Here is an 18,783-nt window from a genome sequence, read left to right as displayed (position 1 = left end):
TCTTCTTTTCAGAGGTTGGCTTTCTGCACTCACTTGCAAAGTGTCCACTTATACCACAATTAAAACACTTGAACTTGGATTTGTCCACCATGTTCTTATAGGGTTTAGTGGCTCTAGTGTTTTTCCTGAACTTCATCTTTGCAAATCTCCTGGACAGAAATGCAAGATGCTCATCAATACCATCAGAGTCATCTTGACTGGAGTTGTCTTCATTTTCAGCAACTTGCTCTTTACCCTTGTCTGATTCTGGATTTCTTACACCATCTTTGGAGCTTGATGTAGATCTCACAGTTTCTTTTCTGCATGCTTTCTCATTTTCAGCTACCAATGCAACTGAACCTCCTTTCTTTCTCCCCCTCTCCAATACCTCATCCTGTTCCAACTCTAGTTCATAAGTCTTCAAGATTCCATATAATCTTTCAAGAGTAAAGTCCTTATAATCCTGAGAGTTTCTTAAGGAAACAGTCATGGGTTTCCATTCCTTTGGTAAGGATCTCAAATATTTAAGATTTGAATCCTTCACCTGGTACACTCTACCATACAGCTTCAGTCCATTCAACAGCTTTTGAAATCTATTGAATGTGTCATTTAAAGATTCATTCTCTTCAAAATGAAAGTACTCATACTGTTGAATGAGAAGCTGCATTTTGTTCTCTTTTACTTGTTCTGTACCTTCACACAGCAGCTGAACTGTGTCCCAAACCTCTTTGGCAGTTGAACAATTTATCACATTATCAAACATATCCTTGTCAAGACCATTAAACAAAATGTTCATAGCCTTCTTATCCTTGTGGACTTCTTCTGTGTCTTCCATTGTCCATTCTGCTCTAGGTTTTGGAATGGATTGACCAACAGCAATTGTGGCCGTAGCAACTGTGGCTACTTTGTGGGGAATGTGAGGACCATTCTCAATGCAGTTTACATAACCTTCATCTTGGGAGAGTAGATGAAGGTGCATTTTCACCTTCCAGTGGTGATAACTGTCTTTGTCAAGAACTGGGATCTTTACTCCAATATCCTTCTTACTCATCTTTGTTAGATTCCAAGATCTTTAAACTCTTTGTGTGTCAAGAGCTTGCTCTGATACCAATTGTTATTCCTAGAGGACTAACAATGAGATTTACAGAAGGGGGGGTTGAATGTAAATCTCAAAACTTTTTCAGGTTTTGAGAAGTTTATTAAAGCAGTGTGTTCTAGATGAACAAGTGTATGAATTGCTTTGAGCTAATGCAGACAGATATATATTCAAACACAAAATGTAAGGAACACAACAAACTTTAAAAACTTTTCTGGTGGATTTGTTGTTCCACCAGAGATGGTATATTAGAAAATCTGTGTTCAACAATGTTGATCACAGCTGCATCCTAGTACAAACTAGATGAATTTTCTCTCAAGATATTTCTTAACAGCTCTGGAAAATCTCTCTCTAATTACTAGCTTCTTCTTGGTTTATATATTACCAAGTGTACAAGTGAAAAACAATATAAAATTACAATAGTAAAATAAGTTCTTCACTTGCTTCTTTTCCTGTTCAATCAAGTACTTTGTTGACTATTGCATCTTTGTACTAAAGAAGAACGGCTGCTTTTTCTGTTGATCCTGAAATTCGGCTACCACATCTCAGTTTTCTCTGACAACCCATGTGCCTCTGTTTGTAGGTACAACTACCACTTATCAACGGCTAATTAGCAGAACATCCGTTGAAGCTTTCATCCGTTGATGACTTCATCCGTTGAAGGATGTTATCCGTTGAAGCTTTCATCCGTTGATGCTCTCATCCGTTGAAGGATGTTATCCGTTGAAGCTTTTAGAGACATCCGTTGAAGCTTAGCTTCTCATCCATTGAAGGTCTTTAAGTCATCCGTTGATACCACTTCATTTATACAAAATTACAAGGCATGAAATATTTACAATTGGCCTTCCTATCTGCATATCATCTAGTAGTCAACATGACTCATAGTTTCTCTCAACTTCTAAGAATTACATTTTAAATACAGAGACTGAAATATGCTACAATACTAGACTTATTTCTAAGTAAAGCTACACCATCAACGGATAGCCAAAGTGGTCTTATCCGTTGAGGCTACAGACACTAAATTTCTACTTAAGTGTTTTGTTAAACATATCATCAAACTAATGCACATATATTCCTAACAAGCCCACTGCTGATGTGGCAAATATGGGACCTCTTAATGATGTGCCAAAGTAGGGACCACTACTAACGTGGCAAAATGATGTGTCACTTGCCATGTAGGACACAATGGTTATGTGGCTTCATTTTATGCAATACTAAGTATTGTTGTCATTGTACGCTTTTACTGTTGCAAAAGATGCATAATGCAATGCTTTCTGGAGTTGCATAATTCGTTGCTTTAGGGCTCTACGGCCACGTTTACATTGGCAACCCCTGCCTGGTGTTGCCTATTACCTTATGGAACACCATTTAGGCCTTATGCAGCTGTATAGCAGGGGTTTCCTATGTGCACTTAGGGTGTAGTGCTTCAAGTAGAATTGATCTAATTCACTTCACTTGAAGTTAAAGACAAGTCACATAAATGTTCAATTTGGCTCTTTTTTAATTTCATTCATTGATAGTGTAAACTTCATTCGTTGACTCGCAATATTATTAGCGGTATTTGAAAATCAACAAATAAGTTAGATTTAACTTGTTATAAAAATCCTAAATTCATTTTATCCATCGATCGATATAATATTTGAAAAATATGAATTTAAAACTACTAAGAAGAATGTTTCATGATCAACTCGCACTCAATAAAGATACTATATGTTGATTAGTTACACAACAAAATAAATATCTAATTGAAATTGTTGTTATCACTAAACTAATATATTATTCCTCTCAAATTCTATCACACAGATTAAACGAGTGCTAGTTCAAGTGTAAAAAACTCTTTTGCTTTGGATCCACTTTGATGTCGGGCTCCGGGCTTATTTCAAAAATTAAGTAGTTATGGACATCTACCGGAGATAATGCCCCAAATACAACACTTTATAATAAAATTTATAAAATGAAATCTTACTTGTGCTTACATTGGTGTTTTGGAAATATTGTTGGTAGTGCCTGAGAAATAAAAAGATAGACCTGGTGGTCCATGGCAATTTGTTGGATTGTTGTTCGCGTTTGATCCTTCGAGTATACGAGCTGCAATAGGCATGAAAATATGGTACTTTTGAAAATGATGTTTTTGATTTTCTTCTGGTTTACTAAAATCTTTTGAATTGATTTGATAATGATAATTAATATTTGGGTTATTAGATACGATAACATTGATTGATTTTTGTTTTTAGCATTTTTAGTATGTATATGATTAGCTAAGCTAAATAGTTAACAACATCAGTGTATATACCTATAAAAATGTCTGAAATGCCTATTTACATCACATTTTTAGAAAACCCATGTAAAAACCTCATTCTCTACAACTACGAATATATCAATTTTAAACTAATTAGATATTAGTTTACAGATAATGTATATTAACTAGAAATTGTCTAAAATCAATGTCTATGTACATATTAGACAGTTATGGACAAGGAACTGATGTATATTATGACATTTTGCAACAATTCAAAAGAACTGATGTTTATGGTGACATTTTTACATCAATTTTGGACAGATTTGAAAAAATATACTCTCTTTTACACCCTCTTAATCATCAATTTTGAAGCAAATCGACATGAGTTCAAATTGAGCTCTATTGATATTTTTCCAGTAGTAGACTTGAACCAAGCCTTTTAATATCATTTACATCATACTACATCTAATATATATAAAAGTCCGTACCAATTATTATCTAAAATGATACTTTTGGTGACTCTTTAAAGTAAAGCATCACTAAATTATAAAAATTATTTCTTCGGCTTCGCATAGGCTCTAAAATGTCAAATGCTAATTTTCAAAGAAATAAAATTAAATGCTTAAAACCCGATAATACAAATTGTTATTTAATTATCTTTATAACACTTACACACAAGTAAATTATACAAACCAACCCAGTACAAACCAACACACAACTATAAGAGTTATATTAGAATATTATAATATTGAACTAATTAGTACACAAGTAGTTTTATATACATCTATGTAACAAGAAGGATTTTCATGTCAGACTATATCTTCATATAATTAGAGCACTATAATTGGGAGGAAAAAAACTGTTAAACATTGAGAAAAATATGCAGATAGCCTTCTATGTGATAGTAGCATCTATTTAACAAAAGAGAATTTCATGTCAGCCTCAGTTAACTTTCCCAGGAACTCTGCAGAGCCACCAATAGTTCTGTGAGATGTAAAACAATGAAACATTACAATTCAGATGAATATATATATATATATGCTAGGCAAAGTAAAGAGTATTTTGCAAATAGATGTGTTACCTTTCATACTAATTCCTTATTTTCTTGCAACTTTAAAAATTCTTTCCTCAATTGTACCTTCTATAACAAACCTCACAATCTTATAAATTAGAGAAGAAATTTGTTAAATCTGTAAAAATTTACAGCTAGAAGATTGATGTGAACAACTAGAAAGCCAAAACACTTGCCTTATAGGTTTATAATGTTATATTCTATGTATTGTTGGAATTTTTATTAATCTAAACTTATGCTAAAATAAATTAGTTTGATAATTATGTTAGTTGAATAAGTTTCCAGGTAGTGGAGATATTCCAGGAGAGTACCAACGTTCGTGAATAGTTGTAGGACTCAGTTTCTGTAACTTCCTAGTTTGTAGGCACTAGTTTGTTTTGAGCTTTCTTTATTTATTTTGTAACTGGCAAGGAGAAATTGAATCAATACACGAGATAGTTTCCTCCAAATAACTGTTGTCAGCTTATTTACATATTACATAAGCTTACTTGCTATATTTTGGTATCAGAGCTTGGTTATTATAGGTACGTGCATGCCTAAAATACAACCCAGAAACACGAGTGTACAGATGGAAACATCAAAAAGAAAGGAAGGTTCTATTGGTTTAAGCTACCCACTGTTTACCAAGAGCAACTACACATTATGGTCCTTGAAGATGAAAGTCTTCATAAAAGCGCAAGGAGTTTGGGATGCGATTGAGCCAAAGGATCCCAAGAAACCCGCAGACGAGAAGACGGTACAGTTAGCCCTTGCAGCAATTTATCAAGGTGTTCCAGAGGACATTTTGTTGATCATAGCTGAGAAAGAAACGGCCAAGGAAGCGTGGGACGCGATAAAGACATTGTGTATGGGTACGGAGCGAGTAAAGGAAGCAAAAGTGCAGACGCTAAGAGCAGAATTCGAATCCCTTGTCATGAAGGAGACGGAACAGGTGGATGATTTCTGTATGAAGCTGAGCGGGATTGTGACCCATATACGGGTGTTGGGAGAGACGATGGAGGAAGTGAGTGTAGTGAGAAAAATTTTACGAGCTGTGCCAGATAAATTTCTCCAGATTACCTCAAATATTGAGCAATTCGGAGACATAAAAGAAATGACGGTTGAAGAAGTCGTAGGTCGGTTGAAGGCACACGAGGAAACGATGAAGAGCAAACCAGAAAATGCCAGTGGACAGCTCCTTCTTACACAAGAAGAATGGGCAAAGAAATCAAACAAGGTAGGAATATCTTTTCAAGGACAGAGAACCAGAGGAGGACATGGTTTTCGTGGGCGAGGTAGAGGAAATTTTTGAAATTATGAAGGAGGCAGGGGTCATCAGCAACATCAACAGATCAAACAGGAGGGATCAAACCAAAATGTAAACCCGGCTCGAGATCGAAGCACTGTCAAGTGTTTTAATTGTAATATGTACGGTCATTATGCGAGGGAGTGCAGGAGACCACGAAGGGAAAAAGATAAGAATAAAGAGCAGACCCCTGAAGCAAACCTGACAAAGTTCGAGGATGATGAACCTACTTTACTCTTGACTGAATGTGAGAAGTTTGGAGGAGATGTGGTTTTACTAAACGAAGAAAAGGTTCTTCTAAGTTTTGGTCAGAAAAATGGCGCGACACCAGACAAGAATTTATGGTACCTAGATAACGGTGCCAGCAATCATATGATTGGGCACCGTGAAAAGTTCAGTGAATTGAACAAACATGTGGCTGGACAAGTTCGTTTCAGAGATGGATCCACAGTTAAGATTGAAGGCAAGGGGACGATAGTGCTTAAGTGCAAGGATGGGGGTGAACACAAGTTGAAGGAAGTGTACTACATCCCGACGTTGTGTAATAATACAATTTCGTTGGGTCAATTATCAGAGAATGGGAACAAGGTAGTCTTGAATGGTGAATACTTATGGGTGTATGATGAACACAATGAGTTGCTAATGAAAGTGAAGAGATCTGAAAATAGACTATATAAAATAGTAATCGAATATTATAACTTGAGGTGTATGTTGTCGAAAGCAGAAGAGCAAACATGGTTATGGCATTCCAGGTTGGGCCATGTGAACTTTCAAGCTTTGCATATGATGGTAGAAAAGGAAATGGCAATGGGACTACCGAAATTGACTCAGCTCAAGGCATTATGCAATGGGTGGTTGTTAGCCAAGCAGGCGAGAAAGTCCTTCCCGATGAAAACAGAGTTTAGTGCAAAGAAGAAGCTAGAGTTGATTCACGCGGATTTTTGCGGGCCAATCTCCCCTCCTACTCCGGCTGCAAACATGTATGTGTTTTTGCTAGTAGACGACTATAGCCATGCTATGTGAGTTTTTATGTTGAGAACTAAAGATCAGGCGTTAGAAGCTTTCAAAAAGTTTAAGGCTGTAGTGGAGAAATAATCAAATGAGTCAATTATGACACTAAGGACAGACCGTGGCGGCGAGTTCACCTCCAAAGATTTTGAAGATTATTGTGCAATGGCAGGCATCACAAGACATCTAACAGCCCCCTACACCCCTCAACAAAACGGGGTCGTAGAGAGGCGAAACAGGACTATTATTGCAATGACACGAAGTTTATTAAAGGAGAAAGATCTGCCAGCTATGATGTGGGGAGAGGCGGTAAGGCATTCGGTTTATCTCTTGAATCGTTTAGCAATAAAAGCATTGAGTGGAGAAACTCGGTATAAGGCATGGACGGGGTCAAAGCCAAAGTTAGAACACGTAAGAGTTTTCGGGTGCTTGGCACATGTTAAAGTTCAAAAGGTGGGACTGGGAAAGCTGGATGAAAGAAGCAAAATTAGGGTGTATCTTAGCAAGAAGCCAGGAACCAAGGCTTACAAGTTATACAATCCATCTACTGGCAGATTACAAGTTAGCCGCGATGTAGTATTCGAGGAAGAGAAAGGGTGGAACTGGGAGAGTACTGGACTTGTTGGCGGAGGAAAGGATGGGTCATTTGTTATTATTGATGCACATCCAGGAGCACAGACTGATGATGAAGATGATATGCAACCACCGCACACTCCAGTCTCAATTAGAAGCTCTTTCCAAGAAAATAATAATGATGGATACGAGTCTGGAAGCTCACAAAATTCAAGTGAACCGAGACAATTTTGACTTCTCAGTGATATATACAATGACACTGAGGAGATCGAAATTTCCGATGAACTGATGTTAGTGGGGGTTGAAGAACCAACGATATTGGAGCAGGCAAAGACAAGTGAATGCTGGAAGGAAGCAATGCAAGTGAAAATCGATTCGATAGAGAAAAACAAAACTTGGGTCTTGGCTGATCAGCCACCAGGACGTAAGCCCATAAATTTAAAATGGGTGTATAAAATTAAGAGAGAAACAAATGGTGATATTATAAAGTATAAAGCCAGACTCGTTGCAAGAGGATACATGCAGAAAAAGGGAGTTGATTACGATGAAGTCTTCGCACCTGTTACGCGAATTGAGACGGTGAGACTGTTATTAGCTTTAGCAGCCAAACAAGAGTGGCAGGTGCATCATTTAGATGTAAAATCGGCATTTTTGAATGGGGAATTAATGGAAGAAGTATTTGTGAGTGAACCATTGGGTTTTGAAAAGAAAGGAGAGGAACACAGAGTATATCGGTTGTTAAGGCCCTTTACGGACTTAAACAGTCTCCCCGGGCATGGTACTCTCAGCTGAACAGATACTTGAAGAGCCTCGGATTTTCAAGGTGTGCATATGATCATGCGCTATATACAAAGCGTGTGGGGCCTGAATGTTTGATTGTAGTTGTTTACATAGATGATCTACTAGTAACGGGGTCAAGTATTGGAAATATTGCGAAGTTCAAACAGCAGATGCAAAGCGAGTTTGATATGAGCAACATTGGGAAACTGGCTTATTATTTGGGACTAGAAATGAATCAGCAACAGGGCTTTACCGAGATTAAACAAACTGCATATGGCAAAAGGATATTGGAGAAAGCAAACATGGCGACCTACAGACCAGTGAAGTATTCGATGGAGTCGAAAGTTCAAATCAATAAGGATGAAGGTGGAGAATTGGTGGACTCCACAATGTTTAGAAGCATTATTGGTGAATTAAGGTATCTTGTACACACTCGTCCCGATATTGCTTATTATGTTGGGGTGCTAAGTAGGTATATGGAAAAGCCCACGGTGCTGCATTACGATTCATTGAAGAGGGTCCTGAGGTATGTTAAAGGCACACCAGACTATGGGATTGTTTACAGTCGAGATACCGGAAATTATCTATTAAATGGGTACACAGATAGTGATCACGCAGGGAGCATAAACGATAGAAAGAGTACATCTGGCATTGTGTTTTATCTGAACGAATATCTGGTGACATGGGTTTCACAGAAGCAGAGATGCGTGGCTCTGTCTTCATGTGAAGCAGAATTTATGGCGATTACGGCTGCTGCTACAGAGGGAATATGGTTGCAGAATTTGCTTAAACAAGTTGTTGATGTGGCACCAGGTCCAGTCATGATATATGTTGATAACAAATTTGCGATAGATTTAACGAAGAACCCTATTATTAATGGTAGGAGCAAGCACATATACATGAGGTTCCATTTCATAAGAGATTGTGTGGAACGAGGAGAAATAGAAGTGAAGTATATGAGATCTCAACAACAGAAAGATGATATATTAACAAAACCGTTGATGGCTGGAAAGTATGAAGAGATGCGCGCGCTTATGGGAGTCAAGAAGTTGGTCAGCTATGTTTAGATAAGGGAGAGTATGTTGGAATTTTTATTCATCTAAACTTATGCTAAAATAAATTAGTTTGATAATTATGTTAGTTGAATAAGTCTCCAGGTAGTGGAGATAATCCAGGAGAGTACCAACGTTCGTGAGTAGTTGTAGGACTCAGTTTCTGTAACTTCCTAGTTTGTAGGCACTAGTTTATTTTGAGCTTTCTTTATTTATTTTGTAACTGGCAAGGAGAAATTGAATCAATACACGAGATAGTTTCCTCCAGATAACTGTTGTCAGCTTATTTACATATTACATAAGCTTACTTGCTACATGTATTCTATCTTGGGCTTGTCGCTCAACGAAGGATCCTGAAAGAATAGCTGCAAGGATTAAAGACCAAAACAGGCATTAATGTGTAATCTAAAAAATGTTTTGGATGAATATGTAACCATTACCAACATATAAGTTAACATACAATAAGACATATTTACATTTTTGGCTTATCTTCCCTTAAAATACACAGACATTGTCAAAACTTAATTAAAACAACTGGAATCACAAAATCACATCGTTACTCAATTCATATATGTAAACGGCATAGATCTATAGGTCATCTAACAACCAAAGATATGAAAGTTGTACCACTAGTCAAAGTGAATTTTTGGAGCATATTCTTCATCATTTATGTGCTCTACCTTCTTGTTAATGTGCACATAATCCTTCTCCTGTATGTATGATAGAAAACATATTTGAAATGATTTAAGAAATTAAATAATGAAAGTAAAACAAAAAATCAACCATGATTTAAAAGAATTAGAAATTACAAAAACAAATTGATGTATGTGGCAAGAAACAAAAATCTTTCTATCTTACAAATATTGTATGATGGGTAATGATCAGTAATAAATTTTGAAAAATCCTCTCTAGGAACTATGATATGAGAATTTCTTTGAACATAGTTCTAATGAAATTTCTCGAAACCGATGTGTGTGTATATATATCACTGAATAAGGGCTTAATAATCAAGTAGTGGATATGCCTTACATAGGATAAGGTATAAGGTGTGCACTTTTCAATTTTTAAGTCGATTTATTTCTAAATTTGTTAAATATTAGCTTATCGAGATATCTAAAAGATTTTTCTTAGCTCTTGTCTAAGATTAAGATTAAAAATTGTGTATTCATTTCAGATTTTAAAGGAATGATAATAATATACGGATTATAAAATATTTTCTTTGATTTTTATTTTTTGCGGATTTTGTCGTAGTTATGATAAAAAATCTGGCAAGAGTCTTGTGAACTTTTTTAGAAATCTTTCAAAATCTCATGGATTTTGGAGAGATTTCAAAACCTTAAAAACGTACTAGCAAATCCAATAAAATTCACCACATTTTCAAATGAAACAAAATCCATGAATTTTTGAATATCTTTGGATTTTGATGGAACTTTTAAAATCCAAATTGAATATCAACAATTTTTTAATAAACTTTTAAAATTCAAATTGAATACACCCAGATTTTAAAAGAATTTTTGTAATCGTTTTTGGATACCCTCATGTTTTAAATTATTTTTTTTAATTCAAATTGAACACCCTCGAATTTCCAAAATTCAAAAAAATCCTACAAAATCTGATTTTTGTGGAGTTGTGTATCTATAAAACATTAAATTCTGATTATATATACTCTTTATGAAATGAACACTACAACGAAAATAGGGTGACACAACGGTTTTAACCGTTATCTGACACCCATCAATACCGTTGAGTATTGAGGCGCCATCAGATTTGCATATTAGACAACGGTACCCAATTTTAGTGCAAGACAAAAACACAGATACAAGAAAGTTTGGTTAGAATGTTGGTATACACAAGTATTTTGTTGTAACAGAGTGTCGTAAGAGAGGGTCACATACATGTGTTTCTTATATGCACACCACATGTCTAATATGCTTAACACAACAGTTAACCTGAGACAAAGTGTTGTTCTTCCTTCCTACAGTCATCAGTATCGAAAACAAGACATACTGTTGGAAATAAATCCAAGCAACTTTGTAGTTATAAAAAAGTGTTGTGCGACAATGTATTAGTCCACAGTATTGAAAATAAAACACATTGTTGGAAATGAATCGAAGCAACGGTGTAGTTATAAAAAAGTGTTGTGAGCAACGTGTTAGTCAACAGATCATATGAGACAAAGTGTTGTGCTTCCACCCTATAGTCAACAGGGTCAAAAATAAAAATTATTGTGTGAAATAATTCAACACTATGTTGGCTATACCCAGTTGTGAGTATTACCACAATGATTTTTCGAAACAAACATTTGTGTGAAGACTATATTACAACAGTTCAATAGGACAATTTTATAGTCTCTAATTTGTTATTATAATGGTTTTTCGAAACAAAAGATTTATGTGTAACACATTAGAAAATGGTTCTCTTGCTAAAAACTGTGGGGTGAACGACTTGTCCACAACCTTTCTTTCTTTAAAAATCATTGTCTCATTCGTATGTTATGTTACTTTAGTAGTCGATAAAGCACTGTGTAAACTTCTAACCCACAATGAATGACTACAAACATTATTAACCAGACTGTTGTCTGATACAACTTATAACAAGTAAAAAATAATTAAGTCGTTGTCTAACAATAGAACACCCAACAATTTTAGTAAAACTAATAAATCAAAATCATACCAAATAAATAACCAAACATAACTAAAATTAACATATTAACCAAACATTCAGAACATAATTCATTCAAAAAATTCACCAAACATACAAATCATCCTCTAACAATCCCAATTCATCCTCCAACAATCCCAATTCATCCAAAATATTACCACCGCCTATTTCACAGAATATTCCCCATGAATTGGATCCCATAACAGAACTTTCATAATTAGTTAGTTAAACAACCCCAAAATAGTTCATATGTACTTAAACAACCCCCAGAATAGTTCAACTTCAAAATCTAAAAACCCATAAAGTTCAAGCACCTAAGTGTGATGCTTCAGGAAGAACTTTGCCCATGCATTCTTAATGTCATTTACATCATCTTCCGTGAAACTGTTGTTGCCCCTCCGAAGCCACTGAAAAATTTTCAATTTCAGTGAAAGTTAGATTTTACTAGAAAATTGAGAACAAGAGAAAATACAAGTGTGCCGTAAAGAAAATAAGATTGATTTTTAATATAGAGGTACTATCCTTGCTTTCGTTCTGGACCGGAACTCTCTTAAGATTACAAGTTTAGACATTTACATGTAACATGGTACACAAAATTAAAATCGTTAACATCGATGCTTTAAAAAAACATACCTCTAGATTCTCCCAAACTATTTTTTTCTTCAACATCTTTCTCGTATTATCTTTTTGCAGTTTAATGGCACTTAAATAATATATCGAAAGAAATATTAGCAGCCACTCGTCAACCACTTTTATCCATTTCAAACTTGGTAAAAAAATTAATTGATTGCTAAATAAGATAAATATTATGCGTTACTCACTTGTCAACCACCTCGATCTATTCTGAACTTGCAATTCGCCGCTTCAAAGGGTCCAAGTGATAGTATACTTGTGCATCTGGATTGACAACACTCAAAACCGAATGATTTCTAGTAAAGTGATGAACAAAACATAAACATATATTACAACAATGCAAAATTGGGAAATTACAAGTTAAGAGAACATTTTTTGTTATAGTTAATTAATAGGCTGTGAATGTTTAGTACATTGGGCAAGAAGTAAATTAAAAAATACTCACACATGATTATATGGCAAAAGAAAGCATTGCTCTTTCTTAGCAGTTTTGAATCTATAAGAAAGAGCACGCGACCTTTCTACAGTAGACACACAAGATTTAGCGCCTATTGTGCTAGAGTCAACAAAAGTTACCATATTTGTCATCTTGTTCCTTTTGAAGTTTTAATGCAATAAAAGGTATATAAAATATAGCAGTAGTTAAAACATACTCTTATCGTATTCAATATCATTGACAAGAAATTATAAATTTAAACTTTGACACTTACTTAAGGCTTCATTTGCCCAAATCCATAGACACTTTAAAGAATAAGAATAATTTGGATCCATTTCAACCACATACTCTCCGACACAGTGCTTAACATGTCTCAATTTCTTTACAGCACTTTTCTTCACTCCCTGAAAAGGAAAAATGAAAACCAAATTAAAGGTGCACACATACAAAACTAGACAAAAATCTCTTAAAAATTTAACAATTAGACAAAGTTTAACCTTTTTAGCTTCTAGCACCGGTGCGACAAATGTGTTCGCTTCTAGTATAAGGTCCCTTGGCCAATATATGTATATACCAACAGCTTCATTTACAGTCTTGATTTCATCCCTGACTGGAACGACAATTGCATCAGATCCTTTGACTATACGATTGATTGACACTCGTGCATTTTCTTTTACGAGTGGCACTCCGTGCATAATTTGCTCCCCACCTGAAACATCATTTTCCATTGTTGTATAAGGAACAACATTGTCCGGGGTCCCAAAGGCTAACAACCACTCCAAATAACCTACTTCAGTCTCAACACCCTTTTTGAGCACAGTCTCCACCTCAGCGCTAACTTGGTCAACATCATCTCCAACTTGTGTAATATCAGCTTTAACTTCTGCCACAGCAGCTCTGACTTGTTCAACATCTTCATTTTTTTTACATTTTTATGTTCAATAAGTTCCAACTTCTTATTCACACATTTAAGCCCATTTAAGGCCTTCAAAATGCCATATTGACCCTTAGAATAACTCCCTTGTTCTGAATCATATTTGCACTGCCCTCAGACCTTGAATTTTTTACCATAAATTTTGCTTTCAACTTTTCTATTTCAGATATCCATAATGCATCTCTTTGTTTCACAATCTTTTCTGTCTCCTCTGTCACAAACTTTTGAACACTATCTTATATCCTCTCATCTATGGTCTTTTTCTTTCTTTGTCTTGGAAGATTAAAGTAGGTTGATTGTTTTACATGAACTCCCTGTCCACGTACTCGTCCTTTGTGATCCGCGTAACCGAACACTTTTTCCAAAACATCATCAACACTAGAAACCGTCACTTCTCCTTCACGAACCGTCTTTTTCATATTTTCTTACAGATAATCAAAACATAAAAGAAATAGTTAAGTAACATATAACTAATTAGATAGTATCTTGTTGCCTATGTTTTTTTCAAAATGAAAAGAAAGACTAACAATATCTTATTGCCAGGTGTCTAACCTATATATCTCTGTGGTTAGATCAGATTCAGTGTGCATGCATCACTGTTAAAATGGCAAAACAAATTAAATTATTTTGATATAAAACTTTGGTATATCATATATATATATATATGAAATCTATACAGTTATATGACTAATATATATATTGATATCCATATATATTTAAATAATTTAAATTTAAATTACGTTTACAAAATCAAATTTAAGGTTTCCAAACCTAGAATGTTCCTTATATTCGAAATAAATATTAAAAAGTCCAACCATAGAGATATTAAAATGAATTCAAAAAAATAAATATTAACTTTTTAAAGGTTTTTTAATCGTCAGACCTTGATTATTTTCACCAATAAGATATAATTAAGTTTTTTACTAAATTTCACTACACACTTATATTGGAAGAATGTATGATAAAATCAGCCAAAATCATGTTTAAAATCATAATCCTATAATGTTTTTCCTATTCAAAATAAATATTGGACGATCCAACCATACAGATGTTGAAATGGTTTTAAAAAATATAATACACAAAATTTTAAGAAATTAAAGAAATTAGAGCTTGAATATTTAAGCAAATAAGGTATATTAAAACATAATCCCAAATTCAACTGCACACTCTTATTGATGGAATTTATATTAAAATAAGTTATGAAAAAGATCATCAAATGATCATGTCTTAAATATTGAATAATAAAGCTTCAAAATAATAAAGGAAGATGTCTAGTTGTTACATATTGACTATGTATCATAGACTCAAGATTGCTACCCAATGTCAAGAGCTCGATTAGTATTTTTGCTTGTAGAGATGTCAAAAAGATAAGAAATGTATTCAACAATCGAGATATGAAAAGTGTCACAAACTATGATGTTTTAGAAATGTCTTAACTTGTAGAAATGTGTCACATAACAATATCAAGAACAATATGTAGAGATGTCACATTATGAGAAGTCATGTTATATATCAATATCTGAGATATTTTTGATAATGGAAGAGACAAAAATCAGGCAAAAATAGTTGGCGAAATCGATAAAGTACATAGTACAAATGGTACAATACGCCTTCCGAGATTATGGAGATAAACAAATCAAACTGCCGAAATATTCAGAGATATGCTTTTTTGAATAAACATATGGTAAGTCTATAACAAAACTTGGAGCTTACCCAACAGATTAAGGGCTAGGATGGAATGAACAAAGGTTGTGTAATAAAGAATATAGTGGCAGCGGGGTTGTATGTTCCAAAATAGTGGCAAAGGACAATCCACTGCGCAGAAATGTTGTTAGCCTATTTTAGGAATATTCTTTTAACATAGTTCATACTTGTATTATAAAGTATGCTACCATTTTTCTTTCTAAAGTGGAAGAGAGAGAAATAATAGTGAAAGAACAATTTACATATCTTTCATTTTTCGAGTAATTTATGAGAAAAAGCTCATAATTCATATCCTTGAATTCCGAGATTGTTGCATCTTGTCACAGATTCAATCCATCTTCTATGTGAACTCATACCCAACATGTTCTAAAATTCTTTACTAGTAGTAGGTAATGAAATTATTTCACGTGTTTTAGTCTGGACCATTTATATATCTTATTGACTACTTCTTAATTTACCGATAGGTAAATAAATTTACCCATGACCCAAATCCTATATATTTTGCCATATCTATGGACTATCCAGTTAGCTTCAATTGACCCATCTTAATTACGAATTACATATTTTTGAATTTCAAAATCAGCCTATCTATGGAAAATAATTTCAAAAAAAAAAAACAAATCATGCATGATTTGCTCCATTCAATTACATCACTCTTTCACTCTTCCTCCAAACTCTCTTTCCCTCTCTCTCTCTCTCTCTCTCTCTCTCTCTCTCTCTCTCTCTCCCCCCTCTCTCTCGCGAATTAGAAGCTACAATGGATGGCCATTGGATCTAAAAACTGAATCTTGGCACTGAAACGTTATCAGAATCATGGAATCTCAAGGTATTGCTTCTCACCAGTTTCTAATTTGTTGTTGGCTTATTATCTGTTATTTTGTCATTCGATTCATCGGACTATATATTATGTACGTTAATCACTAATGGTAGGATCCAAACGTTTTCGTGGTCGTAATACTAAAAATATTTAGAATATATCGCACACCTCAGGTAATCAAGGTATGAAATCTGATGGCCATGTCTCATTATTATACTTTTTGTTTTGTATTTGTTAATGATTTTTCAGTTTTTGTCAAATCAGAAAAAATATGTCGCGTCCGTGGCCAGAATGTAGATTCTATTCTTACAGAAATGACTAATTCTCAGAGTACAGATAATTACCAGATAATTTCCTCCTGCAATAATTCATGTACAGTTTTATCATTTTACTGACGTAGTTTGAATCTATAAGTTATTTTGCACACATTAATAAGTTTATCTTTATTCTTTGCTTCAGTTAAACCCGGAATCGATCCAATAAATATGCGTGGAAATGCATTGTCAGATAGTATTAAGGAGAATCAGAATCCACTAATTTTGTCGGGTTAAGCATCTCTCAGCCGATCAACTATTGAACATGGCCAAAGCCGGACATTCTAACAATTTTGATGAATAGTTAATGTTGTTTATTTGCGATTATTATAGGTACCAAACCGCAGTCGTTCAATCGGTCTTTGAGGACTAATAATGCAGAATATCTTAGCCATAATCCTCTAAAAATAATTAACGGTAACTTGAATTGTAGAACAATCATGAATGTTAATAGGCCTGGTATTTTAAGTTAACTTTGTATTACCCTTTCATGGATGCAGGTAATTCTGCAAGTGGATCTCCTTTGGCACATTTATCAAAAAATATCAAATTTAGTCAGAATTTATGGTCTGCAGGTTCGTCCACTTTGAATGGTTTTTGTTTGATTCTTAATGTAATATTAATGTTGTGTTTACACAATACCATGATCAACATTCATTGGAATTGAAAATAAGTTTATCTCTATTCTTTGCTTTAGTTAAACCCGGATGTACTCTAATAAATTTGAGTGGAAATACATTGTCAGATAGTAGCAAGGAGAATCAGAGTCCAATAATTCTTTCAACTATATCATCTCTCAGCCGATCAAGTATTGAACATAGCCAATGTCTGTCATATACTACGGTTCAGATAAAACTCTACTTTCGAACATTCTAACGATTTGAGTATATTTAATGTCTTTTATTTGTGATTAATTCAGGTACCAAGCCTTCACCGTTCAAGCATTCTTTGAGGACGAATGTCTCAGAATATCTTAGTCGTAATCCTCTAAAAACAATTAACGGTAACTTGAATTGATGAACATACATATATGTTATTAGGCCTGATATTTTAAGTTTACTTTGTATTCCCCTTTCATGTATGTAGGTAATTCTTTTAGCGAGTCTCCTGTGATACCCCTATCAACAGATCTCGAATTTAGTCAAAATTTATAGTCTGCAGGTTAGTCCACTTTGACATGTTTTTGTTTGCTTCTTAATATAATACTAATGTTGTGTTTATACAATACCATGTTTAGCATTCAGTGGAATTGAAAATAGGTATCTTAAACACACAGAGCTACAAGATATTAACGTTGAACTATGTAAGCAACAAATCTCCGGAGATTTGCCATTGTGTTTGGAAGATTTAGACAAACAATCTCTGTGGAATCTTGACACGACAAAGGCTGGTAAATTCCCAAATTTACATTTATAGCTAGAATATTCTTAATTTTAATATACATTTTGATTATGCAGTTCCAGTTGTCGGTAATTACTAATCCAGTGATAAGGATAGATTAGCCACCGGACACATGTTAATGTCAAGTCTCCATGAAGTTCAGGTTGTCAAAAATTTGTGAATAATATACTGTTGGAAACCTAATCAATTTGCTATACGGAAGAAGTAATAGGCATCCAGAGGTGAACTAATTATATCAATTTGAAATCAAATCATTATTTATATGACTCCGAACTAAAACATGCAATCAACATCAATACACCGAATACTCTTATACATACAAATGGAGCATTACATATACTGAAAATTGATATTTGAATGAAAATTAAAGTCTTAATCAAACTATTAGCCATGAACTTTACAACCAATTGACAACAACTAAAACATGGATATATGGGGTTATTAACCTCCAAAAAATGTTCATAATCTTCTGATTGAGAGAGTTGGTTTCCATGATTTTAAGTAGTAGCCATTGATTCTCCCTCGGCAGAACTCTGTTCTATGTTTTGTTTGCCTAAATCCAACACTTTGTTAAAGATATGTTGGGTATGAATTACCTAATCTTAAAATATAAATTTAAATTCTTTTAAATTAAATATTACAATATACATACTATTGAAATTTTGTAATGGTTATTAAATTAAATTTTTAGTTTTATCATTAAAATAAAATCAGAACAAAATATATTTTAATTTTAATCCTTATATGCTTTTAAATTAATAATTATCATATTTTATAAATTTATAATTATCACGTTTTA

At 34.1% G+C, this 18,783-nt stretch overlaps 1 protein-coding gene across 1 annotated transcript; it reads left to right on the top strand.

Moving 5' to 3' along the window:
* The first annotated feature begins 4,954 nt into the window (after positions 1-4,954).
* On the top strand, positions 4,955-5,677 carry LOC141689289 (uncharacterized). The gene has a single exon (XM_074493542.1). It carries the CDS (start codon positions 4,955-4,957, stop codon positions 5,675-5,677), a length of 723 nt encoding a protein of 240 aa, XP_074349643.1.
* The last annotated feature ends 13,106 nt before the right edge of the window (positions 5,678-18,783 follow it).

This window comes from Apium graveolens, chromosome 2, assembly GCF_009905375.1.
Source record: "Apium graveolens cultivar Ventura chromosome 2, ASM990537v1, whole genome shotgun sequence".
NCBI classification, from domain to species: Eukaryota; Viridiplantae; Streptophyta; class Magnoliopsida; order Apiales; family Apiaceae; genus Apium; species Apium graveolens.
Note: the sequence above shows the minus strand (reverse complement) of the source record. Positions and strands in the feature narration are given on the sequence as shown.

Excerpts from the sequence above, each read along its gene's own strand:
- LOC141689289 (XM_074493542.1), top strand. The coding sequence starts at position 4,955 with ATGGAAACATCAAAAAGAAAGGAAGGTTCTATTGGTTTAAGCTACCCA.